The sequence below is a fragment of the Amblyraja radiata genome, chromosome 35, assembly GCF_010909765.2.
Source record: "Amblyraja radiata isolate CabotCenter1 chromosome 35, sAmbRad1.1.pri, whole genome shotgun sequence".
Lineage (NCBI taxonomy): Eukaryota > Metazoa > Chordata > Chondrichthyes > Rajiformes > Rajidae > Amblyraja > Amblyraja radiata.
Window position 1 is genome coordinate 5,810,445 of NC_045990.1, and position 26,696 is coordinate 5,837,140.

At 48.6% G+C, this 26,696-nt stretch overlaps 1 protein-coding gene, 1 long non-coding RNA gene and 1 other non-coding gene across 4 annotated transcripts in view; 1 reads left to right on the plus strand and 2 right to left on the minus strand.

Annotated features, from left to right (window-relative positions):
* Positions 1 to 26,696, minus strand: part of col5a3 (collagen type V alpha 3 chain) — a 198,756-nt gene that overhangs the window by 46,385 nt on the left and 125,675 nt on the right. For both annotated transcript variants that reach the window (XM_033050912.1, XM_033050913.1), the window contains 14 exons: positions 25,311 to 25,364; positions 24,131 to 24,184; positions 21,686 to 21,730; positions 20,642 to 20,695; positions 17,525 to 17,569; positions 14,777 to 14,830; positions 12,944 to 12,997; positions 11,867 to 11,920; positions 7,354 to 7,461; positions 6,338 to 6,427; positions 6,192 to 6,245; positions 5,092 to 5,199; positions 3,423 to 3,530; positions 85 to 138 (listed from right to left, as the gene is read on the minus strand). In XM_033050912.1, coding sequence (XP_032906803.1) covers positions 85 to 138; positions 3,423 to 3,530; positions 5,092 to 5,199; positions 6,192 to 6,245; positions 6,338 to 6,427; positions 7,354 to 7,461; positions 11,867 to 11,920; positions 12,944 to 12,997; positions 14,777 to 14,830; positions 17,525 to 17,569; positions 20,642 to 20,695; positions 21,686 to 21,730; positions 24,131 to 24,184; positions 25,311 to 25,364 — 936 coding nt within the window. The remainder of the gene's footprint in view (positions 1 to 84; positions 139 to 3,422; positions 3,531 to 5,091; positions 5,200 to 6,191; positions 6,246 to 6,337; positions 6,428 to 7,353; positions 7,462 to 11,866; positions 11,921 to 12,943; positions 12,998 to 14,776; positions 14,831 to 17,524; positions 17,570 to 20,641; positions 20,696 to 21,685; positions 21,731 to 24,130; positions 24,185 to 25,310; positions 25,365 to 26,696) is intronic.
* Positions 14,536 to 23,481, plus strand: LOC116991928. The gene is made up of 3 exons (XR_004416932.1): positions 14,536 to 14,581; positions 18,285 to 18,286; positions 23,401 to 23,481. It is a non-coding gene; the product is annotated as an uncharacterized LOC116991928 (long non-coding RNA).
* On the minus strand, positions 23,855 to 23,937 carry trnal-aag. The gene has a single exon. It is a non-coding gene; the product is annotated as a tRNA-Leu (tRNA).

Consider the following 26,696-nt stretch of genomic DNA (forward strand, 5'->3'; position numbering starts at 1 on the left):
GAATGAACGAATGAACAATACTTATTATCGCAAGTGATATTCTTTGGGCCACTTCCTACAAAGCTTGATGGGGTTGCTACTCACATATTCTCCTTTGTCTCCTTTGCTGCCTTTCTGTCCTGGCTTTCCTAAGTCACCCTGAAAAACAGAAATTTGAAAGAAAATAGCAATGAGCGATTGAGTGAGTTTATAACATATTTTCGCAGACCCAAGGTCGCCGATAATGAGCTTCCCACTTGGAAAATCTGCCCATTTAATGATAGAAACATAGAAAATAGTTGTGGGAGATCCCTTCCTCTGACTGCTGAAGAGGAAGAAGGGTCTCGACCCGAAGCGTTACCCATTCCTTCTCTCCAGAGATGCTGCCTGTCCCGCTGAGTGACTCCAGCATTTTGTGTCTATCTTATGAGAAATAACACCTCACTTCATTTCTTCACCTCTTACATGAAAGTCACGGGACGTGGTGTGCTGCTGGTGAGAGATACTCTCCGCTGCCTGGGTGGGTGGGTTGCCGAGGCAACGGTGATTATACAAGCATGACCTTGTGTGTAAAGTTAACCTGGGACTTAAAAAATCACAGTCGAGTGAACCACCCAACAGGACGTTCCTGCACCACTAACATTGCACCAACTAATGGAACGAATATGCAATGTTAAGCTAGTGTGTAAGTAAATGGACACTGCCGAGACTGAGTTCAAATCTCACACCAGCAGATGGGAATTTAAATTCCTCTGATTCCAGAACCAGGGGCCACAGTTTAAGAATAAGGGGTAAGCCATTTGGAACGGAGACGAGGAAACACTTTTTCTCACAGAGAGCGATGAGTCTGTGGAATTCTCTGCCTCAGGTGGAGGCAGGTTCTCTGGATGCTTTCAAGAGAGAGCTAGATGGGGCTCTTCAAGATAGTGGAGTCAGGGGATATGGGGAGCAGGCAGGAATGGGGCACTGATTGGGGATGATCACATTGAATGGAGCTCGAAGGGCCGAATGGCCTACTCCTGCACCTATTGTCTATTGTCTAAATCCACAATTTACTAGATTAGTTGCAATAACACTGACCATGAAGGGGGCTACTACAAGTCTTTCATTCAATGCATTTAAGAAGGAACTGCAGATGCTGGAAAATCGAAGGTACACAAAAATGCTGGAGCAACTCAGCGGGTGCAGCAGCATCTATGGAGCGAAGGAAATAGGCAACGTTTCGGGCCGAAGAAGGCTTTCGTCCCTAAACGTTGCCTATTTCCTTCGCTCCATAGATGCTGCTGCACCCGCTGAGTTTCTCCAGCACTTTTGTCTACCTTTCATTCAACGCACATCGTTTATAGTTTTAGTTTGGAGATTGAGCTCAGAAACGGGCCCTTCGGCCCGTCGTGTCCAACCCAGCGATACCTTTTATTCTGAGGCTGTGGCTTCTGGTCCTCGACCCTCCCACTAGGCATCGTTCGGCACAAACATTATGGGCCGAAGGGCCTCTTCCTGTTGGCTGTGATGTCCATTGACGTGGCCTCCACAGCCGTCTGTGGCAATGACTTCCACAGATTCACCACCTTTCGATCAACCAGCCATTCATTTGAAACTGCTAAACCTGGTTTCCGAATGTCTTCGAAAACGATTAATTAAGATGAATAGAAATCTACCAGCCTTGGCACTAAGGAAATGTAATGGTAATTGTGGCTGTTTTAAGATTCAGTTCCAGAAGAGAGCTCCCTCTGTTGGCTGTCACCGTGATTAGGTGATGGTTAAAATGTTTGAAATTATACCAAGTAATACTGGAACATATCAGAGACTGCTGGAAATACTCAGCTGGTCGTGCAGCATCTGTAAAGAGAGATGAAGTCCATGCTTCAGTCGAAGAATCCTCCCTTAGAATCTTGAGAAGGATCTTCAACCTGAATCATTAACTCTGTGAGTGTGAGGAAGGGTCTCGACCCAAATCGTCGCCCATTCCTTCTCGCAAGAGATGCTGCCCGTCCCGCTGAGTTACTCCAGCATCTTGTGTCTATCTACATTGTTTCTCTGTCCATGGACCTGTTGAATGTTCCCTCCGGTCTCTGTGCTAATCTTCACCATCTAAATCTGGAGACATCATGCTGGAATCTTGAACACAACACAAAGTTCTGCAGGAGGAGTCAGGCAGCATCTCTGGAGAACATGTTTCAGGACAGGATGATCCTTCAGACTTCTCTATTTCTGACTGTTGACATTTTTGCAGTTTGAAGAAGGATCCCGACATAAAACGTTGCCTGTCCATTCCCTCCGCAGGTGCTGCCTGACCCCCCTGAGTCCCTCCACCTCTTTGTGTTTACACCTAAATTTAGTATAGTCTAGTTTAGAGATACAGTGCGGAAACAGGCCCTTCAGCCCACCAAGTCTGCACCGACCAGCGATCGTCGGATTATCCAACACACAAAGGACCATTTACAATTTTTACCAAAGCCAATTGACCTCCTTTGGAGCGTGGGAGAAAAATTGAAAACCCACGCGGTCACGGGGAGAACGTACAAACTCCGTAAAGACAGCACCCAGAGGCAGGATCGAACCCGGGTCTCTGGCGCTGGAAGGCAGCAACTTTACCATTGCACCGCCTTGAAATTTGGAATGTTATTTTCCTGAAATATAATTGCCTGAAAACTCCCTCTAAACCGGTCCCATCCATGTATCTGTCGAAATGCTTCTTAGCGTTGTGATAGTCTCTGCCTCAACTACCTCCTCCGGCAGCTCGTTCCATACACCCAGCTCGTAACACGTGACAATAAACTAACCTTAACAAGTCTGAAGAAGGGTCTCGGCCAGAAACATCACCCATAACAAGCGAGCCATTCAATATGATCACGGCTGATCATCCAACTCAGTATCCTGTACCTGCCTTCTCTCCATACCCCCTGATCCCTTTAGCCACAAGGGCCACATCTAACTCCCTCTAAAATATAGCCAATGAACTGGCCTCAACTACCTTCTGTGGCAGAGAATTCCACAGATTCACCACTCTCTGTGTGAAAAAAATGATTTTTTTCATCTCGGTCCTAAAAGATTTCCCCCTTATCCTTAAACTGTGATCCCTTGTTCTGGACTTCCCCAACATCGGGAATAATCTTCCTGCATCTAGCCTGTCCAACCCCTTAAGAATTTTGTAAGTTTCTATAAGATCCCCCCTCAATCTTCTAAATTCTAGCGAGTACAAGCCGAGTCTATCCAGTCTTTCTTCATATGAAAGTCCTGACATCCCAGGAATCAGTCTGGTGAACCTTCTCTGTACTCCCTCTATGGCAAGAATGTATTTCCTTAGAGGCGGGTCGAGACAGGTTCAGTTTGAAGAAGGGTCTCGACCCAAAACGTCGTCCTTTCCTTCACTCCAGAGATGCTGCCTGTCCCGTTGAGCGACTCCACCATTGTGTGTCAACCTTGGGCTATGAGCTACTCACCTTGTCGCCATCATCTCCTGGTAGGCCTGATGGGCCAGTGGGTCCGAGCAAACCCAACGACCCCTGGATCCCATCGTGGCCCGCTGGTCCCAAGAGGCCTCTGTCCCCCTGTAAGAGAGAAGATGGTGATTAGGTACGAGATTCGGATCATCCTCTCCCCACCATGTCCTAAGCTCAGCACACACTGTTATCGGAGTGGAACCGATGACCAAGACATGGCCAAGGTCTATGTGAGGCAGCACCAATGAGGGAAGATGGAAATGTAACAAAGCAGCTGGGAGTTTGGCACAGTAACGTGGCTGGTTGAACGACTGCCTGACAGCACCAGAGTCCCGGGTTCGATCCCACCCTCCGGCACTGTTTGTGCGGAGTTTGCACGTTCTCCATCTGAATTGCTCGCCAGCTGTTTGGTTTCCTCACTCATCTGGATTAATCGGTCTCTGAAATGTCCTCTAGTGTGCAGGGATCGGGTAAAATCCAAAGGGAAGGCGCTGAGGAAAAAACTGGGATTCGTTCCAGATTGGGATTCACGGATGTTTTTTGATAGTCATGGACTCAGTGGGCTGAAGGGCCATGTGCGTGAGGTATGTCTTTACAACTTTACTGGTCATTGAGTTATCTTCCTGCTGTCTGTCTTGGACTGACTACGTTAGCAGACGTACCACACAAGTTCTTCAGTAGGTTGCAAGAACAACTATAATAATAATAATGGATGGGATTTATATAGCGCCTTTCTAATACTCAAGGCGCTTTACATCGCATTATTCATTCACTCCTCAGTCACACTCGGTGGTGGTAAGCTACTTCTGTAGCCACAGCTGCCCTGTGGCAGACTGACGGAAGCGTGGCTGCCAATCTGCGCCTACGGCCCCTCCGACCACCACCAATCACTCACACACATTCACACACAGGCAAAGGTGGGTGAAGTGTCTTGCCCAAGGACACAACGACAGTACGCACTCCAAGCGGGATTCGAACCGGCTACCTTCCGGTTGCCAGCCGAACACTTAGCCCATTGTGCCATCTGTCGTCCCAACTGGGATGTTCTCGAAGCCCTTCATCTTATTTTTAACTGGTCTTGGATTTTAAGAGTTTCTTTAGTTTAATTTAGTTTAGAGATAAAGCCGACCAGCACCATCCTACACAATACAATACATACAATACAATTTATTTGTTATCATTTGAACCTCTTGAGGTTCAAACGAAATTTGATTTCTGCAGTCATACACACAAGAAAAAGAACCAAGACACAACACAATTTACACAGACATCCATCACAGTGAATCTCCTCCTCCGCCCGCCCACCCGAACTTATTACTTATTACTTATGAACTTATTACACACTAGGGACAATTACAAATTTTACCGAAGCCAATTAACCTACAAACCTGTACTTCTTTGGACTGTGGGAGGAAGCCAGAACACCCGGGGGAAACCTACGTGGTCACGGAGAGAAGGAGAAACTCTGCACAGACAGCACCTGTAGTCAGGATCAAATCTGGGTCTCTGCCGCAGCGAGGCAGCAACTCTACACCTTGGGCACAGACATTGTGGGCCGAAGGGCCTGTTCCTGTGCTGTACTCTTCTATGTTCCATGTTAATTCTTTCTGCTCACCGTCCCACTGGCAATGTTTGTGCTTGGGGTTAAGGGGTGGATGAGGAGACTTACTGGCATTCCCTTATCTCCAACGGGACCTGGGGGTCCGATGCCCCCTGGACGACCAGGAAGCCCGATGGCACCAACTGGACCATTCAGCCCACGTTCGCCTATGGGACCCTAGAGAAAGATAACGGATGGTTAGGTGGGCCAGTGTCCCAGGTAGTCCTTGACTACGCCAGCTTCTTCAATCATGACCTTGATGCCCACATTATTGACAAAACCCAAACCATTCCCCCATAACATATTATGCCAATACACAAGACCTATATCTACCAGTGATGAGCTCAACTCTCGTCTTTTGAGTTCATACGTTATAGGAGCAGAGTTAAGCCATTCGGCCCATTAAGTCTACTACGGCATTCAATGATGGCCGATCTATCTTTCCCTCTCAACCCCATTCCCCTGACTTCTCCCCACAACCCCTGACACCCCCCTCCCCACCCTGCCCACACACCCCCCTTACCCCCGCCCACACAGCTCTCCCCCCTATCTGGCTCCACAATGCTCGCTGCCCTCCCTCCCCCCACACACAACCAGTCAACACCCCCCCCCCCCCCCACAAACCCCCCCCCCCCACCCCGCCCACACACCCCCACAACCCCCCCTCCCCGGGGGCATCATGGTCAACATGGATGAGGTGGACCATAATGACATGTTTCTGTGCTGGGCGACTATAAGGGGAATAGACAGGGTGAATGCAAAGGGCCAGCAACTGATGAACAAGGATTGGTGGAGCCCATAATGGCCCATTGTTGGCTGGGGAAATCCCATCCACAAATGCAGAAGAGATAGGAGCAGGCATAGGCCATTCGTCCCATCAAGTCTACTCCGCCATTCCATCATGGCTGATCTATCTCTCCCTCCTAGCCCCATTCTCCTGCCTTCTCCCCATAGCCTCTAACATCCGTACTGATCAAGCATTGGGAGGAAATTTCCAAGGAGATGGAACGTTGCTTCTGGCTACCGTGGAGTACTGCCCTGCTGACTACAAATTCAGAAGGTTCATTGTCAAGATGTTGGTGACAGGGGGCTGGTGTGACTCTATCCCCAGAGGGTGTTGGGGGAGAGACCACAGGAGGTCGGAGCTTATAATCACATCTCCTACTCACCGTTGGCCCAGATGGACCTGAAGGTCCTTCTCCTCCTTTCAGTCCAGCAGAACCCTGCAGAAAGGAAGATCAGGTGAGTGTTGATGGTTCTTTCATGGTGTTCGGTTGGGAGATATAGCATGGAAACATGTCCTTCATCTACTCACCGGCCCTCCTTCTAAGCCTCGGGTTCCTTCAAATCCCCGCAATCCTGGCGGACCATGTTTACCGGGAAAACCATTGGGGCCTGGATCTCCCTACGAGGAAACACAATCAGTGAACTTCCCAGAGAAATATTACCATTAATATTCAGTTCCTGTTTGATCTATTTCTTCTTGCGTATGGCGTGCACAGCCTAAAGTTGGAGGACAACTTGTGCTATTTGATCTTATTTGATTGTGCACGCCAGGTTGATTGCATTCGTCGAAACAGGGCGGACCATGTGAAGGTTGCAATCTCCCACCCCTCCTGTTTGATGAGGGGCCCCAACCAAAAACGTCGCCTGCCCATTACCCTCCACAAAGGCTGCCTGCTCAATTGAGTTCCTCCATCACTTTGTGCTTTGCTCAAGACTCCAGCATCTGCAGTTGCATCTCCAATACCATACTACAGATGGCTTCTTCCTTTATTCAGCCAAATCTAGAAACACGTTTAGATGGGATGCCTCACTGCCTCCGGCGTCGCTGTTTTAATTCAAGTGGTAGGAGCAGAATTAGGCCATTCGGCCCATCAAGTCTACTCCACCATTCAATTATGGCTGATCTATCTCTCCCTCCTAACCCCATTCTCCTGCCTTCTCCTCATAACCCCTGACACCTGTGTGGTTGCCAAGTCATTGAAGGCGGTGGTCTTCGGTATAACAAAGATCTACGTGAGATGGGGGAATGAGAGAGGGAGAGATCTTCCATTGTTATCCCTTCCCAATTTACTGTTGGTTTTCTTGTGCCTGGTGATCATATGATCCATGGTCAGGGGAATAGTGTCAAGGCAGGGATAGCAGGGGCTTGGGGAGTTAGGAGGAAGGATTGTATGGGGGAAGACATGGAGAGGGAGAAGGTGAGAAGATAGGTGTGACTCCACCACCCACAAACTCTGCTTGAACCGACCAAACATTCTTCAAACAGGAGCCTTAAGCCATCACGTATGGTGTGTTCCCAAGGATCCATGAGCATTGTAGACCTACCTTCATGCCTTCCTTTCCAGCAGTACCTGGGATGCCCAGTTCACCCGGAGGTCCAGGTGCCCCTGGGTGGCCACGTTCTCCAGCCGGCCCATTATCGCCAGAGGAACCCTGGTGGGAACAGGCAATTCAGACAACCCATTATTCCCTCTTAAATCGCACATCAAAAAGTTCAAAAGTGATCGGAGCAGAATTAGTCCATTCGGCCCATCAGGTCTACCCCGCCATTCATTCATGGCTGTGAGCTTCTTTACCTCTTTACCCCATTCTCTTAGCTTCTCCCTGTAACCCCTGGCATCAGTTGCTAACACGTCACTCACAGAGGAGCGCTTGATACACCAAGACATAGATGGCAGGGGACCAAGTGGGCGTCATGGTGGTGCAGCGGTAGAGTTGCTGCCTTACAGCGCCAGAGACCCAGGTTCGATCCTGACCACGGGTGCTATCTGTACAGTGTTTATAACGGCCATTTAGAACGGAGATGAGGAAACACTTTTTCACAGAGAGTTGTGAGTCTGTGGAATTTTCAGAGGGCCGATTCATTGGATACTTTCAAGAGAGAGCTAGATAGGGCTCTTCAAGATATGGGGAGAAGGCAGGAACAGGGGTACTGTTTGTGGATGATCAGCCATGATCACATTGAATGGCGGTGCTGGCTCGAAGGGCCGAATGGCCTAATCGTGCACATATTGTCTATTGACCATTGACATACAGTATAAAACTTAAAACATTAAGAATAAAACATTATAGTTTAAACATGTGAATGAAATAAAATACCAGAGCACAAGGAGGCTACAGACTTTTGGTGGTTGAGTAGAGCTACTGCTCGTGGGAAAAAAAGCTGTTTTTATGTCTGGCTGTGGCAGCTTTGACAGGCCGGAGTCGCCTCCCAGAAGGAATGGAATCATAGTTTGATATAGTGTCAAATAAAGGCCCTTCGGCCCACCACTTTCTCACTAACCCATTTGCCCATATATATCATCCCCATTTGCCAGTATTGTGACTACAATCTTCAATATCTTTGAGCATAAAATCCAAGTAGTGGAGAAACTGAGTGGGTCGGGCATCTTCTGTGAATGGACAGACGAAGCTTCAGGTTGGGACCCTTCGTCAGTCTTAGACTGTTGACCCTTCTTCAGATGGGTCCCGTCCCAAAATGTCGTCTGTGTATTCCCTCCAAAGATGCTGCCTGACCCGTTGAGTTCCTCCAGCACCTTGTGCCCTAGATTCCAGCATCTGCAGTTCGTTGCGTCTACGAGAAATGCTGCAGAATGTTCTTTCTTGGGAAGTTAATTTGAGATATTGCGATGGGTCCAACGACATATCTGCAGACAAATGCAAAGTCTAACGGGAGCGAGAATACGATAGAACTTTATTTATCCCAGGAGGGAAATTGATCTGCCAACAGTCATAAAGCACAAGGCACAAGAAACATGAGATTAAAGTGACCAGTGGAAAGGATTGGGTTGGGGATCTGCTGAGATTGGAGAGGGGGGGGAAGGGGAGTCAGTCTACCCCACGACAGAAGGGGGAGGGGTAGTTCAGTTTGAACGTGGGGGGGGGGGGGGGGAGGTACAGTTTAACAATAGACAATGGACAATGGACAATAGGTGCAGGAGTAGGCCATCCAGCCCTTCGAGCCAGCACCGCCATTCAATGTGATCATGGCTGATCATCCCCAATCAGTACCTCGTTCCTGCCTTCACCCCATATCCCCTGACTCTGCTATCTTTAAGAGCCCTATCTAGCTCTCTCTTGAAAGAGAGTGGTGAATCTGTGGAATTCTCTGCCACAGAAGGTAGTTGAGGCCACAGTTCACTGGCTATATTTAAGAGGGAGTTAGATGTGGCCCTTGTGGCTAAAGGGATCAGGGGGTATGGAGAGGAGGCAGGTACAGGATACTGAGTTAGATGATCTGCCATGATCATATTGGATGGCGGTGCAGGCTCGAAGGGCCGAATGGCCTACTCCTGCACCTATTTTCTATGTTTCTATGAAAGCATCCAGAGAACCTGCCTCCACCGCCCTCTGAGGATAAGAATTCCACAGACCTTTGTAAGTTTGACCATACCCTTGCAAGAACATAATGCTTATGGTCTTTCTTAAGGTTGATGGCACATGACCACCCTGCCACACATATAGGTGGCATCTCGATAGGGTTTTGCCCTGGTGAGTGATCGGTCACCCACAGGGGCAGGCGTCTACCACTAGATGGAGCCGATGGGCCCCTTCCCATTGTCCACACTACACTACAGCAGCAAGTTCAAGTTGAAGTTCAAGTGAGTTTATAGTCGTGTGTCCCAGATAGGACAATGAAATTCTTGCTTTGCTTCAGCACAACAGAATATTGTAGGCATGACTAAATACCCATAAATACACCAGCACCCAATGCACATTGAGGAGAGAGCACTGCCAATTTAAACCCAGGGCGTCGTACCATACAAATGGATCACTATCTGGCCATTCAGCCCCTCAAATCACTTCTAGCACAATCGGCACAGTGGTAGAGTTGCTGCCTCACAGCGCCGAAGACCCGGGTTCAATCCCGACGACGGGTGCTGTCTGTACGGAGTTTTACGTTCTCCCCCTAAAACCGCATGGGTTTTCTCCGAGATCTTCAGTTTCCTCCCACACTCCAAAAACGTACAGGTTTGTAGGTTCACAAAATTGCTGGGGAAACTCAGCGGGTGCAGCAGCATCTATGGAGCGAAGGAAATAGGCGACGTTTCGGGCCGAAACCCTTCTTCAGTCTGTGTATTCCCTCCAAAGATGCTGCCTGACCCGTTGAGTTCCTCCAGCACCTTGTGCCCTAGATTCCAGCATCTGCAGTTCGTTGCGTCTATGAGAAATGCTGCAGAATGTTCTTTCTAACGGGAGTGAGAATACGATAGAACTTTATTTATCCCAGGAGGGAAATTGATCTGCCAACAGTCATAGATGCTGCTGCACCCGCTGAGTTTCCCCAGCAATTTTGTGTACCTTCGATATTCCAGCATCTGCAGTTCCTTTTTGAACAGGTTTGTAGGTTCATTGGCTCTGTATAAGTGTAAATTGTACCTAGTGTGTGTAGTGTTAGTGTGCAGGGATCGCTGGGCAGTGTGGATTCGGTTGGGCCGATGGGCCTGTTTCCACGCTGTATCTCTAATCAAAACGAAACTGCAATTAAAATGGAAAGGGTGCACATAGGACTTACGGGGATGTTCTGTTCAGTTCAGTCCTGTTTAGTTTATTGTCACGTGTACCGAGGTACAGTGAAAAGCTTTTGTTGCGTGCTAACCAGTCAGCGGAAAGACAATAAATGATTACCGAGACTGGGGGTGTAAGGAGAAAGCTGGATAGGCTGGGACTCTTTTCCCAGGAGTATCGGGGGCTGAGGGGTGACCTTGTCGATGTTTATGAAGTCATGAGGGACATAGATAACATGGAACATTACAGTCCAGTAACAGGCCCTTCGGCCCACAATGTCTGTGCCGTACATGGTGCCAAGTTAAACTGATCCCATCTGCCTGTACATGATCCATATCCCTCTAATCCCTGCACTTCCATGTGTCCACCCAAAAGCCTCTTAAACACCACTATCGTACTGTCCGCACCGCTGGCAATGCATTTCAGGCCCCCACCACTCTGTGTAAAGAACCGGCCATGCATATCTCCATTAAACTTGCCCCCTTCTCACCTCACAGTTGGACATTTCCACCCTGGGAAAAAAAGGTTCTGATTATAGAAACACAGAAACATGGAAAGTAGGTGCAGGAGTGGCCATTCGGCCCTCCAAGCCAGCACCGCCATTCAATATGATCATGGCTGATCATCCAGAATCAGTACCCCGTTCCTGCTTTCTCCCCACATCCCTTGATTCCGTTAACCTTAAGAGCCACATCCAATTCTCTCTTGAAAACATCCCATGAATCGGCCTCCACTGCCTTCTGTGGCAGAGAATTCCACAGATTCACAACTCTCTGGGGGAATTTTTTTTCCTCATCTCAATCCTAAGGGAGGGCTGTCTGTATGTATTTATGTGTGTATTGTTAGATCTATGTACCATTGTATGTGGCATGTTAGTACCTGCACTGATGTAAAGCGCCTTGAGTATTAGAAAGGCGCTATATAAATCCCATCCATTATTATTATTATTATTAAAGCACTTTGGTCAACGAGAGTTGTTTTTAAATGTGCTATAGAAATATAATTGACTTGACTTGACGAATGGCCTAACCCTTATTCTTAAACTGTGTGACCCCTGGTTCTGGACTCCCCCAACATGGGGAACATTTTCCTGCATCTAGCCTGTCCAATCCCTTAATAATTTTATATGTTTCTATAAGGTCCCCTCTCATCGTTCTAAATTCCAGTGAATATAAGCCCAGTCGATCCATTCTTTCATCATATGGCAGTCCCGCCATCCCGGGAATTAACCACCCTATCTCCCCCTCTCACGCCTTAGCTCAAGGCTACAACACCCAGTTTGTGGTGGATTGCCTGCACACTTGTGTTGACTTGAAGACGCTGGGCTTACCTGAGGTCCCACTACTCCAGGTGGACCAAGTAGACCATTCTTCCCTTGGAAACCCTGCAGAAAAGACATTAAAAAAAGGATAAGGGTATTAGGAGATCCAGCAATCTTCAGCCCAGAGCAGCAGGGGATCAGGTTACTCAGGCGGCAATGGTAACAAGAAGCAAGAGTGCTGTCTGTGCGGAGTTTGCATGCTCTCCCTGTGACCTGCGTGAGCTGAAGGGCCTGTTTCCGTGCTGTATATCTAAACGATTCCAGATGACCTTTATTTATACATCTCCAGCAACTGCAGTACTTTGGAATTTCAAGAGACATGTAACTTGTATTGATACAAGGCAGTATTGTATGGTATTGTTACTGGGACTGTGGGTTGCTTGCCCCTCTGTAGAATAGCCCCAGAGTGTGTGGGTGAGGGCTGGAGCCTGGGACAGATTTGATGGGAATGTGGCAAGAACGGGACACAGGGAGAATAAAGGGCCTGTCCCACTGTACGAGCTAATTCAAGAGCTCTCCCGAGTTTAAAAAAATCAAACTCGTGGTAAGCACGTAGAATGTACGCCGCAGGTACGTCGGAGCTCGGGGACGTCTCTTAACGGCTCGTAACGCTAACGGCAGGTACTCGGGAAACATGGTAAGCTCATGAAGACTCGTGGAGATTTTTCAACATGTTGAAAAATGTCCACGAGAGCCCCGAGTACCTACGATCGTTTTTACCGTAATTCTCCGAGTTCGAATCAGGGGAAGCTCGGGAGAACTCTTGAATTAGCTCGTACAGTGGGACAGGGGCGTAACGGGTTACTGACGGGCCAAATGGCTTCCTTCAGTATAGGAAGGGAATGGGGACATTCAGAGCAACACTGGGACATCAGAGCTCAGGGGGACTCAGTGGCGGGTGGTTGAGGGAGGGATGAAGGTGGAGGGAGAGGCTATAAGTGTCTCAGTATTACAGGGGTAGGGGGGTGGGGGGGCACACTGGGTGGCCCTCTCTACTGCATGCATTCTTCACCCAAGTCGGTGAACTATTTCACGCTCCTATTCTTTGAGACGCCCTTGTGGTCAATATAACAGCGTGCGACTTACAGCTTCTCCTCGTTGCCCTGGGTGTCCGGGGATGCCATCCTTCCCTGCAGGTCCCTGGAGAGATCACAGAGGCAGCAAGATGAAGCAATCACAGGTTTAAGTTGATTAGTTTAAAAAAATTCAGACACGCATTTGGGTAGAGTTGCTGCCTTACGCGCAAGAAACCCAAGATTCGATCCTGACTACGGGTGCTATCTGTACCGGTTTTATACATTCCTGCGTGGGTTCTCTCCGAGATCCCCGGTTTCCTTCTACGCTACAAAGATGTACAGGATTGTAGGTTAATTGGCTTGGTAAAAATGTAAATTGTCCCTCGTGTGTGTAGGGTAGTGTTAGCGTGCGGGGGATCGCTGGACGGCGCAGACCCGTTGTGCCGAAGAGCCTGTTTCCGCGCTGGATCTGCAAACTAAATCACCCGTGCATGTTCTCCAGAGATGCTGCCTGATCTGCTGAGTTACTCCAGCACTTTGTGTCCCTTTGTGTAAACCAGCATCTGCAGTTCCTTGTCCCCACTATTGTCTGCACTGATACACTAACAGGCACATCTTCCATGCTTTCTCTGCTTGGTTCAATAACATTAACATCTCTTGGTCTTGTTTGGCAATGTCTTTGTGTCCATTGCTGCCATTTGGAGTTTTATTCTCAAGGGCCATTGTGTGCTAAGTCTAGTTTCTCAGTTGCTCTTCAAACCCAGTTGTAATTGTTCGTTCAGTGTTGCCATTGCATGGACAATGCATACAGGCTTGGCGATGGCTATAGTAAGTAGCGCCTGCAAGAATCCCTAGTTAGTGCAGCATATCAATGTCCTGTTAATCTTTTCACTGGGCTGCCCCCTTCAACAGCCCACTCCTCTTTGAAGCCAGACACCAACATCAGAACTCCCTTCCAACATCTGAGTTAAGAGTCTGATTATAGCAGGGAAGAAACTCAATATTGAGTTCAAGTGCTGGAGTAACTCAACGAACCAGGCAGAATCTCTGGAGAAAACGGATGGGTGACGTTTTGGGCTGGGACGATTCTTCAGACAAGCAGTCTGAGGAAGTGTCCCAATCCGAAACATCACCCATCCTTTTTTCTCCAGAGATGCTGCCTGACTCACTGAGTTACTCCAGCATTTTGTGTCTATCTTCAATAATGTTAGGCTGTGATTCTCTGATTCCTACTTTATTCTGACCTTCCACAGCTTCTTAAACCCTGATCTACATCCAACCTCACCCAGACTCGATGGAAAGTCTTCGACCTGAAACATTGACTGTTTCTCCTTCCCAGTTGCTGCCTGAACTGCACCCAGCATGTCCAGCTTGTAAGATTGCCTGGAGATAGAAGAATGTGGCTTCCATTCGATGATAATGAATAATGAAAGACTTGGATAGAGTAGATGCGGAGAGGATGTTTCCACTAGTGGGAGAGTCCAGGACTAGAGGCCATAGCCTCAGGATTAAAGGATGTATCTACTAGAAGGAGATGAGGAGGAATTTCTTTAGTCACAGGGTGGTGAATTTGTGGCATGCATTGCCACAGAAGGCTGTGGAGGCCAAGTCAATGGATATTTTTAAGGCAGAGATTGGCAAATTCTTGATTAGTACGGGTGTCAGGAGTTATGGGGAGAAGGCAGGAGAATGGGGTTGAGAGGGAAAGGTAGATCAGCCATGATTGCATGGCAGAGTAGACTTGATGGGTCGAATGGCACAATTCTTCTCCTAGAAATGATGAATGTAAGGACCTGTCCACCTCCCCTCAGCACCCCCCAATCCTATCCATGTACCTGTGCAACGTTGGGATAGTCCCAGTACCCTCCACCCCCACAAGCGAAACAAACGTAGGCTTTCTCACCGGAGGTCCTTTTGGCCCTGAGAAGCCATTTGGCCCTTGAGGTCCTGGAGGTCCCTTGAAAAACAAAGATAGATGATGCTGTTAGACATTGCATAGACCAAGCTCCGTGGAACTCCCAATGAGTTGAGCCACCACCTAAATCTTAACTTCTGGCCGTGAAAAAGGTTTGAGTTTGAGTTGAGTTTATTACCACGTGTACCGAGGTACAGTGAAAAGCTGTTGATGCGAGCTAACCAGTCAGCGGAAAGACAATACATGATTATCATTGAACTGCCCACAGTGTATGGTGGCGCATCGGTAGTGTTGCTGCCTTACAACGCTTACAGCGCCAGAAACCCAGGTTCGATCCCGGCTGCGGGTGCTGTCTGTACGAAGTCTGTAGTACATTCTCCCCATGACCTGAGTGGGTTTTCCTCAGAGATCTCCGGTTTCCTCCCACACTCCAAACAGGTACAGGTTTGGCTTGGTGTAAATGTAAATTGTCCCTAGTGTGTGTAGGATAGTGTTAGTGTGCTGGGATCGCAGACTCGATGGGCCGAAGAGCCTGTTTCCGCTCTGAATCGTTAAACTAAACTGAAGTAAACATGATTAAGGGAATAACGTGAATAATGTTTTGTGTAAGAAAAACGCAGTAAAATCACACGCTCGAAGCAATTTAACATTCAGACATTCCCTGGATAACCCATATGTTCCATTCCTGAAAATTTTTTTTTCCCATAAATGGGAAAAGTCTATTTTCTGTTGCCATCTGTATGCGTACACTTTGTATGAATCTCCTAGAAATGTTTAATTACATTGAATATCTTCCATGTACATCTGAACACATCCCATAATTAAACTAATGGAACGTGTAATGCATGCAGTTGTCAATAAATACCACAAATCATTTTATTAATGCTATCATGAAAAATTCTTTAAAAGCTCATCCAATTGTTTACATCAGAAGGATTCCCATGTAGAGTCATAGAATGATACAGTGTGGAAACAGGCCCTTCGGCCCACTGAGTCCATGCAGACAATCGATTACTAGTGCACTAGTTGCGTCCTGTACACCAGGGGCAATTTACAGAAGGCAATTAGCCTACAATCCCCGCACATCTTTGGAGTGTGGGAGGAAACCGGAGCACCCAGTGAAAAACCTTTGTTTCGTATGCAGGGTGATCGCTGGTTGGCTCGGACTCGGAGGGCCGATGGGCCTGTTTCCGCGCTGTATTCCTAAACTAAACTAAAGAGAAGGATGGAACATCTAGAGAGGAAACCTCTGTCTTTGACACACACGGGTCATGTTCTCATCCCTTCAGCCAAACAAAACAAGGCCGGAAATTACAGCTTCAAGTCTGAGCCCAATAAATTAAAAATGAAGTCTGGGAAATTAAAGTGGAGGAAGAGGTCATAAATGATGGGAGGAGAATTAGGCCATTCGGCCCATCAAGTCTACCCCGCCATTCAATCATGGCTGATCTATCTCTCCCTCCTAACCCCATTCTCCTGCCATCTCCACATAAGTCCTGACACCCGTACTAATCAAGAATCTATCTATCTCTGTCTCAAAAATATCCACTGACTTGGCCTCCACAGCCTTCTGTGGCAAAGAATTCCACAGATTCACCACCCAGTTCAGGTTAAAATTAACTTGAGCCCCTACACCATTCCATGTTATGGTCTCTGGGAAGGAGTTTGCTGACAACATGGAGGAAGCTGGTATGGAGTGGAAGATCAAAGAGGGGCCGAAAGGCCTGCCCCGAGTCTGTCCATGCTGTTTCACTCCAGGGTGGTAGAACCACTGCCTCACAGTGGCAGAGACCCGGGTTCGACCCTGACCCTGACGGAGGGCTGAAGGGCATGGTATCTCAAAACTAAAATAAAACATGGGCCAAACATGGGCCTAGCTTAGTTGGGCCATCAAGGGCAGTATGGACGAGTTGGGCTGAAGGGCCTGTTTTCTATGCTGGATGACTTGATGGTCTGACACCAGATTCCAAGGAGTCTTAAAGGAAAAGTCTATGATTGTAAAGGTCGTTGTTCTCACAGTTGGATTGATGCATTATTGCATATTAGAGGGAAAATATGATGTCTTTAATTCAAAGAAATAACACGGGCTGACTGCGGGCAGGGTGAAGTCGCTGTATATCAGGCAGAGTGGCTGCCTCTCTGTAGGGGGATCTGGTATTCGATCCTGCCCTCAGGCACTGAAGTCCGCAAATCCTCTCTGTCGAAGTGATCTGTTCGATGTTTCTTGATAGACTCAAACTTGACAGAATACGTTTGCGTTTTACAAATTCTCCTCCTGACGGTCTTTACAATGACGGAGATGACAGTGCAGTCGAGACACAACTAGAACTGGCCGCGACACCAAGAGCAGGGTTAAGTGTCCAAAAGAGTAGGGTGGCACGGTGGCGCAGCAGTAGAGTTGCTGCCTCACAGCGCCAGAGACACGGGTACCATCCCGACCTCGAGTGCTGTCTGCACGGAGTTTGCACGTTCTCCCCGTGACCGCGTGGGTTTTCTACGGGCGCTCCGGTTCCCTCCCTCATCCCAAAGGTGTGCGTGTTTGTCGGTTAATTGGCCCTCTGTAAATCACCTCTGGTGTGTATCGAGTGGATGCAAGAGTGGGAATTCATGGAACTGGCGCGATGGGGTGATCGATGGCCGGCATGGGCTCGGTGGGCCGAAGGGCCTGGTTGCAAGCTGCATCTTTGAGCTGAACCGGACTTAACCAAGTAGAGACTTCCAGAGAGCAGACCTTACCTTTACACCAGGCACGCCTTGTGGCCCATCAGTGCCAGCATTACCCTGTGGAAGAGTCAGAAGATCACCATTAGTGAGGAAACATCCATGGGGAGTAGAAGAGGGGAACAGAACAGTCTAAACCCTGTCACCAGACACACCCAACGTTACCCCTCCATCACCAACCTGATCTCCCGGTGGCTCAGCACTTCAACTCCCCCTCCCATTCCCAATCCGACCTTTCTGTCCTGGGCCTCCTCCATGGCCAGAATGAGGACCACCGTAAATTGGAGGAGCAGCACCTCATATTTCGCTTGGGCAGTTTGCACCCCAGCGATATGAACATGACTTCTCTAATTTCAGGTGGTCCTTACTTTCTCATCTCCCCCTCAGCCCACTGTCACCCCACCACCCTCACATCAGTCTGAAGAAGGGTTTCGGCCCGATAACGTTGCCTATTTCCTTCGCTCCATAGATGCTGCCGCACCCGCTGAGTTTCTCCAGCATTTATGTTTCCCCCCCATTAACTTGGTTACACTACTGATCTAAAGTGACAACAAGAAAACATTTCCCAATGTTGGGCGAGTCCAGAACCAGGGGGGGGCCACAGTCTTAGAATAAAGGGGAGGCCATTTAAGGCTGAGGTGAGAAAAAACTTTTTCACCCAGAGAGTTGTGAATTTGTGGAATTCCCTGGAGGCCAAATCACTGGATGGATTTAAGAGAGAGTTAGATAGAGCTCTAGGGGCTAGTGGTGTCAAGGGATATGGGGAGGGCTGAAGATGTCCTGGTTGGGTTGCTCCTGGGCCTGGCCAAGCTGGCCATCCGCGAGTCGAGGCGGCAGACAGTGGAGGGCTCTACCCAAGCCAGCTGCCTGCCCCTTTTCCGGGGATACGTCCATGCCCAGGTGCGGGAGGAAAGGGAATACGCCCTGCCTACGGGCACCCTGAGGGAGTTCCGCAACCGCTGGGTACCGAGGGGGGTTGAATGTATCCTTGACAATGATTGTAATATAGTTGTTTAACAGTTGCTTAGCATATTTGTTTTGTCTTGTATTATGGTGGTTTTTTGTTTTATTGCATTGTAAATATTATTTTAATATTTGAATAAATATTTTTGACTAAAAAAAAAAAAAAAAAAAAGGATATGGGGAGAGGCAGGCACGGGTTATTGATAGGGGACGATCAGCTATGATCACAATTAACGGCGGTGCTGGCTCGAAGGGCCGAATGGCCTCCTCCTGCACCGACAGATGGCACAATGGGCTAAGTGTTCGGCTGGCAACCGGAAGGTAGCCGGTTCGAATCCCGCTTGGAGTGCATACTGTCGTTGTGTCCTTGGGCAAGACACTTCACCCACCTTTGCCTGTGTGTGAATGTGTGTGAATGTGTGTGAGTGATTGGTGGTGGTCGGAGGGGCCGTAGGCGCAGATTGGCCGCCACGCTTCCGTCAGTCTGCCCCAGGGCAGCTGTGGCTACAGAAGTAGCTTACCACCACCGAGTGTGACTGAGGAGTGAATGAATAATGCGATGTAAAGCGCCTTGAGTATTAGAAAGGCGCTATATAAATCCCATCCATTATTATTATTATTATTTTCTATGTTTCTATGTAAGAACTTTCACATTATAAACAATGACTGACCATAGACATTGGCCTTGTTTTTGCACAGTCTCTTTCTCTTCGTTGCCCCTGCATAATTCATGTATAATTTATGTTCAGTATGATGTCTGGGTTTAGGTGCCTGTGATGCTTCTACAAGCAAGATTTACATTGTACCCGCACCCTCACCATAATTGTGCGCAAGACTAAAAACTTGACGGTGGACACAAAATGCTGGAGTAACACAGCGGGACAGGCAGCATCTCTGGAGAGAGGGAATACCTTCGATTCAAACTAGCATCTGCAGTTCTTTCCTGCTTTGGCTTGACAAGGTGCATTTCAGTAGCCACTTTGATAAGAGTCAAGAGAGTTTTATTGTCATATGTCCCAGATAGAACAATGAAATTCTTAAGGGCCTGTCCCACTTGGCGATTTTTTCGGCGACTGCCGGCATAATTGACCGACGTATCAGGTTCACCGAAAAATCCGCGGCGTGATGACGTATTCATGCGCGTTGTTTTTTCAAGTTTCGCAACATTTGATTTGTCGCCTCTGGATAATGGCCTCCTCCTGCACCTATTTTCTATGTTTCTATGAAATGTTCAAAATCTTTTGGCAACCCTGTTATGACGCCGGCAGTTGCCGAAAAAAATCACCGTGGGACAGACAATAGACAACAGGAGCAGGAGTAGAGGCCATTCGGCCCTTCGAGCCAGCACCGCCATTCAATATGATCATGGCTGATCATTCCCCAATCAGTAACCCGTTCCTGCCTTCTCCCCATATCCCCTGACTCCGCTATCTTCAAGAGCCCTATCTAGCTCTCTCTTGAAAGCATCCAGAGAACCTGCCTCCACCGGCCTCTGAGGCAGAGAATTCCACAGACTCACCACTCTCTGTGAGAAAAAGTGTTTCCTCGTCTCCGTTCTAAATGGCTTACTCCTTATTCTTAAACCATATAACCATATATAACCATATAACAATTACAGCACGGAAACAGGCCATCTCGACCCTTCTAGTCCGTGCCGAACACTTATTCTCCCCTAGTCCCATATACCGGCGCTCAGACCATAACACTCCATTCCTTTTCCGTCAATATAACTATCCAATTTATTTTTAAACTGTGGCCCCTGGTTCTGGACTCCCCCAACATCGGGAACATGTTTCCTGCCTCTAGCGTGTCCAAACCCTTTACAATCTTATATGTTTCAATGAGATCCTCTCTCATCCTTCTAAACTTCAGAGTGTACAAGCCCAGCTGCTCCATTCTCTCAACATATGACAGTCCCGCCATCCCGGGAATTAACCTTGTAAACCTACGCTGGGCTCCCTCAATAGCAAGAATGTCCTTCCTCAAATTAGGGGACCAAAACTGCACACAATATTCCAGGTGTGGTCTCACTAGGGCTCTGTACAACTGCAGAAGGAAGTACATCAATGAGAGAACATGGTACATCAACAAGAGAAAAAAAAGTTGAGTGTATATATATATATATATAGACACATACATACAAACAGCGATATCAGGGCAATGCCTCACCTTGGTGCCTGGTTTCCCTGGTGATCCTCGATGACCCCTTTCTCCTCGTTCCCCCTATCAATAGGAACAACAGAAGAAGGTGAAGTCCTGCCTCACACAGCGTCTCTCTTCTTTCCACTCACTGGGCATCAGTGAATTCAATCCCACCCAGCTCACCCCCCACGGAACGGACCTTGAGCAGTATCAGCTGCGCCAACCTGGGTTCCAAACCATCTCCTCTCTGTGCAGTAATGTCACGGATGGGTTGGAGGCTCCCCGATCCGGGGACGGCGGTTCAAATCCCACCGTGGTGTGTTTGGAAATGTGAAATTTAACTATGCAAATCTACAATTGTAAATGGGGGGAGAAAGGAACGAGAAGGCGCGAGGAGAGATAGGCGGTGGTGGGGCGTCACGGTGGCGTTGCTGCCTTACAAGGCAAGAGACGTGGGTTCAATTCTGACGATGGGTGCTGTCTGTACGGAGTTTGCACGTTCTCCCTGTGACCGCGTGGGTTTTATCCGGGAGCTCCGGTTTCCTTCCACACTCTAAAGACGTGCGTTTGAAGGTTAATTGGCTTTTGGAACATTGTAAATTGTCCCTAGTGTGTGTCGGACAGTGCTGATGCAGGGGGTGATAGCTGGTCAGCGCGGACCCGGTGGGCCGAAGGGCCTGTTTCCGGGCTGTATCTCCAGTGATTGATTGTTTCATATTTGTTTGTCACATGTGAATTTAATACACAGTGGAATTCTTTGTCGGGCGTGGCGTACACAAGGTATGCAAAGAGGTGCTAGATATAAGCAGCAAAGTTACAAAGTGGACCCCAATGGTCGCTCCTATTCTCTCAGCGCCCCCTCCCCCCATGCCGGGACCCTCTTTGTTCTCAGCTGCGTGCTCTCATCGTCCGAAGTCTAACGTAAACTCTAAAGACTGAAGCAGGGAGAGGAGAGGGAAGGAGTTAAGGGGACCAAGAGGGGGGAGGCAGCAGGGGTGGAGGTTAATCGAAGAGAATGCGTGATCGTTGGCGATCGAGGGCTGAAGTGAAGTATCGAGAGCTGCGACTCACCACGGAACCACGGGCACCTCCGCTGCCTGGAGCTCCAGCTCTGCCCTGCGACCAGATCAGAAGAAAGATCTCATTAGTCTTTAGGTTAATTGGCTCCTGTAAATTGTCCCTGGCATGTGTAGGATAGTGCTAATCGCTGGTCGGAATGGACTCGGTGGGCCGAAGGGCCTGCTTCTGCCATGTATCTCTCAACAAACTAAACTATCACGTCAGAGGTTTTCCCTCTTATAGCCCCTGTCCCACGATACGAGTTCATTCAAAGAGCTCTCCAGAGTTCGCCCTGATTCGAACTCGGAGATTTACGGTAATGGCCGCTCGTCGGTACTCGGGGCTCTCGTGGACATTTTTCATCATGTTGAAAAATCTTCACGAGTCTTCCCGTGCTTACCTGCCGTTAGCGAGTCTTCCCGAGTACCTGCCGTTAGCGTTACGAGCTGCTAAAAGACATCCCCGAGCTCCGACGTACCCGCTACGTTCATTCTCCGTGCTTACCACGAGTTTGTTTTTTTTTAAACTCGGGAGAGCTCTTGGAATGAACTCGTACCGTGGGACAGGGGTTTAACTCTTCCCCCAAACCTTACACTTGAAAACTAGGAGCTGGAGTCTGCTTGTTTAGTTTAGTTACGTTTAATATTGTCACATGTACAGAGGTACAGTGTAACGCTTTTTTCTTGCACGCTATCTAGTTAGCGGAAAGACCTAGACGTGATTCCAATCAAGCGGTTCACAGTGTACAGATACTGAATCAATGGTGTAACGTTTAGTGCAAGAAGAATCCGATCACGGATAGTTCGAAGGTTTCCACTGAGATAGATGCGAGTACAATCACCTGAAACTCAAATATAATAGTTGGGACAAAGGGGAAGATACGGAGGGCAGAATATAGTTGTCTGCATTGTAGTACGTCAATTCAATGGACAAAATCCAATGTCCAATGTCCTCAATGAGGTAGAGGTCGTATAGTGTGGTGGGATGAGTGTAGAAATGGGTGGTTGATGGGAGACACAAAATGCTGGAGTAACTCAGCGGGACAGGCAGCATCTCTGGAGAGAAGGAACGGGTGATGTTTTCAGGTCGAGACCCTTCTTCAGACTGATGTCAAGAGAGGGGGTGGGACAGTAAGACTAGTGGGAGAACTGGGAAGGGGAAGGGGATGGAGAGAGAGGGAAAGCAAGGGCTATCTGAAGTTAGAGAAGTCAATGTTCATACCGCTGGGGTGTAAACTGCCCAAGCGAAATATGAAGTGCTGCTCCTCCAATTTGCACTGGGCCTCACTCTGGCAATGGAGGAGGCCCAGGACAGAAAGGTCAGATTGGGAATGGGAGGGGGAGTTGAAGTGCTGAGCCACCAGGAGCGTCTGTTGGCACTGGGCCTGTACTCGCTGGAGTTTAGAAGGTTGAGGGGGGGACCTCATTGAAACTTACAGAATAATGAAAGGCATAGTAGATAGAGTGGATGTGGAGAGGATGTTTCCACTGGTGGGAGAGTCTAGGCCCAGAGGTCACAGCCTCAGAATTAAAGGGCGCTCTATGAGAAAGGAGGTGAGGAGAAACTTTGTTAGTCAGAGGGTAGTTAATCTGTGGAACTCATTGCCACACAGAGGGCTGTGGAGGCCAAGTCAGTGGATATTTTTAAGGCAGAGATAGACAGGTTCTTGATTAGAACGGGTGTCAAGGGTTATGGGGAGAAGGCAGGAAAATGGGATTAGGAGGCAGAGATCAGCCATGATTGAATGGCGGAGTAGACTCGATGGGCCGAATGGCCTAATTCTACTCCTATAACTTGTGAACTTAGAAACATAGAAAATAGGTGCAGGAGTAGGCCATTCGGCCCTTCGAGCCTGCACCGCCATTCGATATGATCATGGCTGATCATCCAACTCAGTATCCCATCCCTGCCTTCTCTCCATACCCCCTGATCCCTTTAGCCACAAGGGCCACATCTAACCCTCTTAAATATAGCCAATGAACTGGCCTCAACTACCTTGTGGCAGAGAATTCCACAGATTCACCACTCTCTGTGTGAAAAATGATTTTCTCATCTCGGTCCTAAAAGTCTTCCCTCTTATCCTTAAACTGTGACCCCTAGTTCTGGAGAAGGAATGGGTAACATTTTGTATATATCCCGAATATATTCGCCCACCCCACATATTCCTTATTAAAACAATGATGGCAGCGGTGGGATTCGAACCCACGCCCCCCGAAGAGACTGGAGCCTTAATCCAGCGCCTTAGACCGCTCGGCCACGCTACCACTTAACTTGTGAGAGATGTTTTGTGTCTGAGACAATTCGTCAGCATTAATGGCAAATACACACAAAATGGGATTAGGAGACAGATTGAATGGCGGGGTGGACTCGATGGGCCGAATGGCCTAATACTACCCCTGTAACTTGTGAGCCAAGCTAAACCAAGTTGGACACAGGGTGAGGGGTGGCCACACCTACCCTTCTGCCCTTTTCCCCGCTTAATCCTGTGGATCCCACGAATCCAAACGAACCCTGGGATGGAGCAGAGAGGAAAAAAAACACAATCAAACATGTAAACGGGACAGTAGAATCAGTGCACCGCGCGCCGATAAAATCAGATGCAATTGTCAATGATAACACATTCCCACAGCACAGCAGAGTTATGTGGTCTGGGAACTCGGTCATGTGGGGGCCACCATACAACTGGTTATTAACCCGGTTACATCTCTGGAGAGAAGGAATGGATGACGTTTCGGGCCAAGACCCTTCTTCAGACTCTGGGTTACTTAACCCCTTGCCTCGCAGCACACACACTTAGGAAGGGAATCCCAAACATTTTTCCCACTGCCCATTTTCTCGTATTTATTACTCAAGGACGGCACGCCTTCAAGGGTGGGGCACGGTGGCGCAGCGGTAGAGTTGCTGCCTCCCGGCGCCAGAGACCCGGGTTCCATCCTGACGAGAGCGGAACTGGCTATCAAAACATGGAGGGGACGGGGGGCACAATTTTTTGGCGTCCGCGCGCGCATGCGCATGCGCACGCGCACACACACACACACACACACACGCACGCACACACGCACGCACGCACGCACGCACGCACGCACGCACGCACACACGCGCGCGAGGCTTCGGAGGCTCAATCCAGCGGCAAAAACGGAGATTTTAAAATCGGGATTACAAAAACTTGGGGGGGGGATGATATCCCCCAACTCTCAAAACATGGGGGGGACGTGTCCCCTCTGCCCCCCCCCGGGGTTTTCCGCCCCTACATCCTGATACCTGAGGGAGAAGGGGAGAGGGGGTGAGAGGGAAAGGGAGGGGGAGAGGGAGGAGAGAGAAGAGGGGAGAGAGAGGGAGAAAGGGGGAAAGGAGGAGAGGAGGAGAGAGAGTGAGAGGGGGCGAGAGAGGGAGAGGGAGGGGAGGAGAGAGAGGGAGGGGGAAGGGGAGGGGGTGGGGGAGAGAGGGAGAGGGGGAAGGGGAGGGGGAAGGGGAGGCGGAGAGAGAAAGACCAACACTTACCCTTGACTTTCAGCATATCTAACTGTGGAACTGCTACGATGCAGTTCCTTCTTGAACACGACCCCCCCCCCCCCCCCCATCCAAGCCAGGAGGAATGCGATGTACATAGACACTTTGAACTTTAACCCACACTGACCTTTGGCCCCTTCCGACCTGGGTACCCTGGCAGGCCCGGAATTCCCAGTGTTCCCTGTGTTTGGAAAAACATAAGTGTTAATCAAACGGGAAAACCATAAAATGTATTGTAGGGTGCGTTTATAAAAGCATTCCCAAAGGTTGGTCCGTCCTGTGCCCCAAAATGGTTCTGTCCCACTTGACCCTGACTATGGGTGCTGTCTGTGCGGAGTTTGCACGTTCTCCCTGTGACCTGCGTGGGTTTCCTCCGGGTGCTCCGGTTTCCTCCCACACTCCAAGGACATACGAGTTTCGTAGGCTAATCGGCCTGGGGGGAAAAAAACTATAAATTGTCCCTAGTGTTTGTAGGATAGCACCAGCATATGGGTGATCAAACATGGACTTGATGGGCCGAAGGGCCTGTTTCCACGCTCCAAAGGGCCTATCCCACTTGGGTGTCATTTGCGCGTCACGCAGATGGCGTGCAAAGATTTTGTACATCCCAAAATCATGGGATCGCACGTCACTGCCTACGTCAGCACGCACCATGCGCACATCGCGTGTCGTGACACGTAAATGGTGTTGCGTAAATGACACGCAAATGACGCCCAAATGGGACAGGCCCTTAACCTATCTATGCCTCTTATAATTTCATATACTGCTATCATTTAATGCAGGTTTTTCCCAACCTTGTTCATCCCGTTTACCCCAGGCAACTTTAATAGCACATAACAATATTATTTCACTTATTTATGACCAACTAATGATGGACAGATACCGGTATACCAGAACCAAACACAGTCAGTCAATGAGAACAAATATGTACAGATCCAGAATCAACACATTTACCCCCTGGGTCGGTGAAATTTACCCCTTTTTTTTTTTTTTTTTTTTTTTTTTTTTTTTAATCAAAAATATTTATTCAAATATTAAAATTGTATTTACAATACAATAAAACAAAACACCACCATAATACAAGATGAACAAATATGTAAGCAACTGCTAAACAACTATATTACAATCCTTGTCAAGGATACATTCAACCCCCCTCGGTGCCCAGCGGTTGCGGAACTCCCTCAGGGTGCCCGTAGACAGGGCGTATTCCCTTTCCATCCGCACCCGGGCACGGACGTAACCCCGGAAAAGGGGCAGGCAGCCGGCTCGGGTAGAGCCCTCCACTGTCTGGCGCCTTGACTCACGGATGGCCAGCTTGGCCAGGCCCAGGAGCAACCCAACCAGGACATCTTCAGCCCTACCGAAATTTACCCCCTGGTTGGGAACCCTTGGACTAATGACTTAATTCTCTTCCAAGTCCCAACCAGCTTGTTTTCTTCTTAAAAGGTAGACACAAGATGCTGGAGTAGCTTGGCATCTCTGGAGAGAAGGATTGGGTGACGTTTCGAGTCTG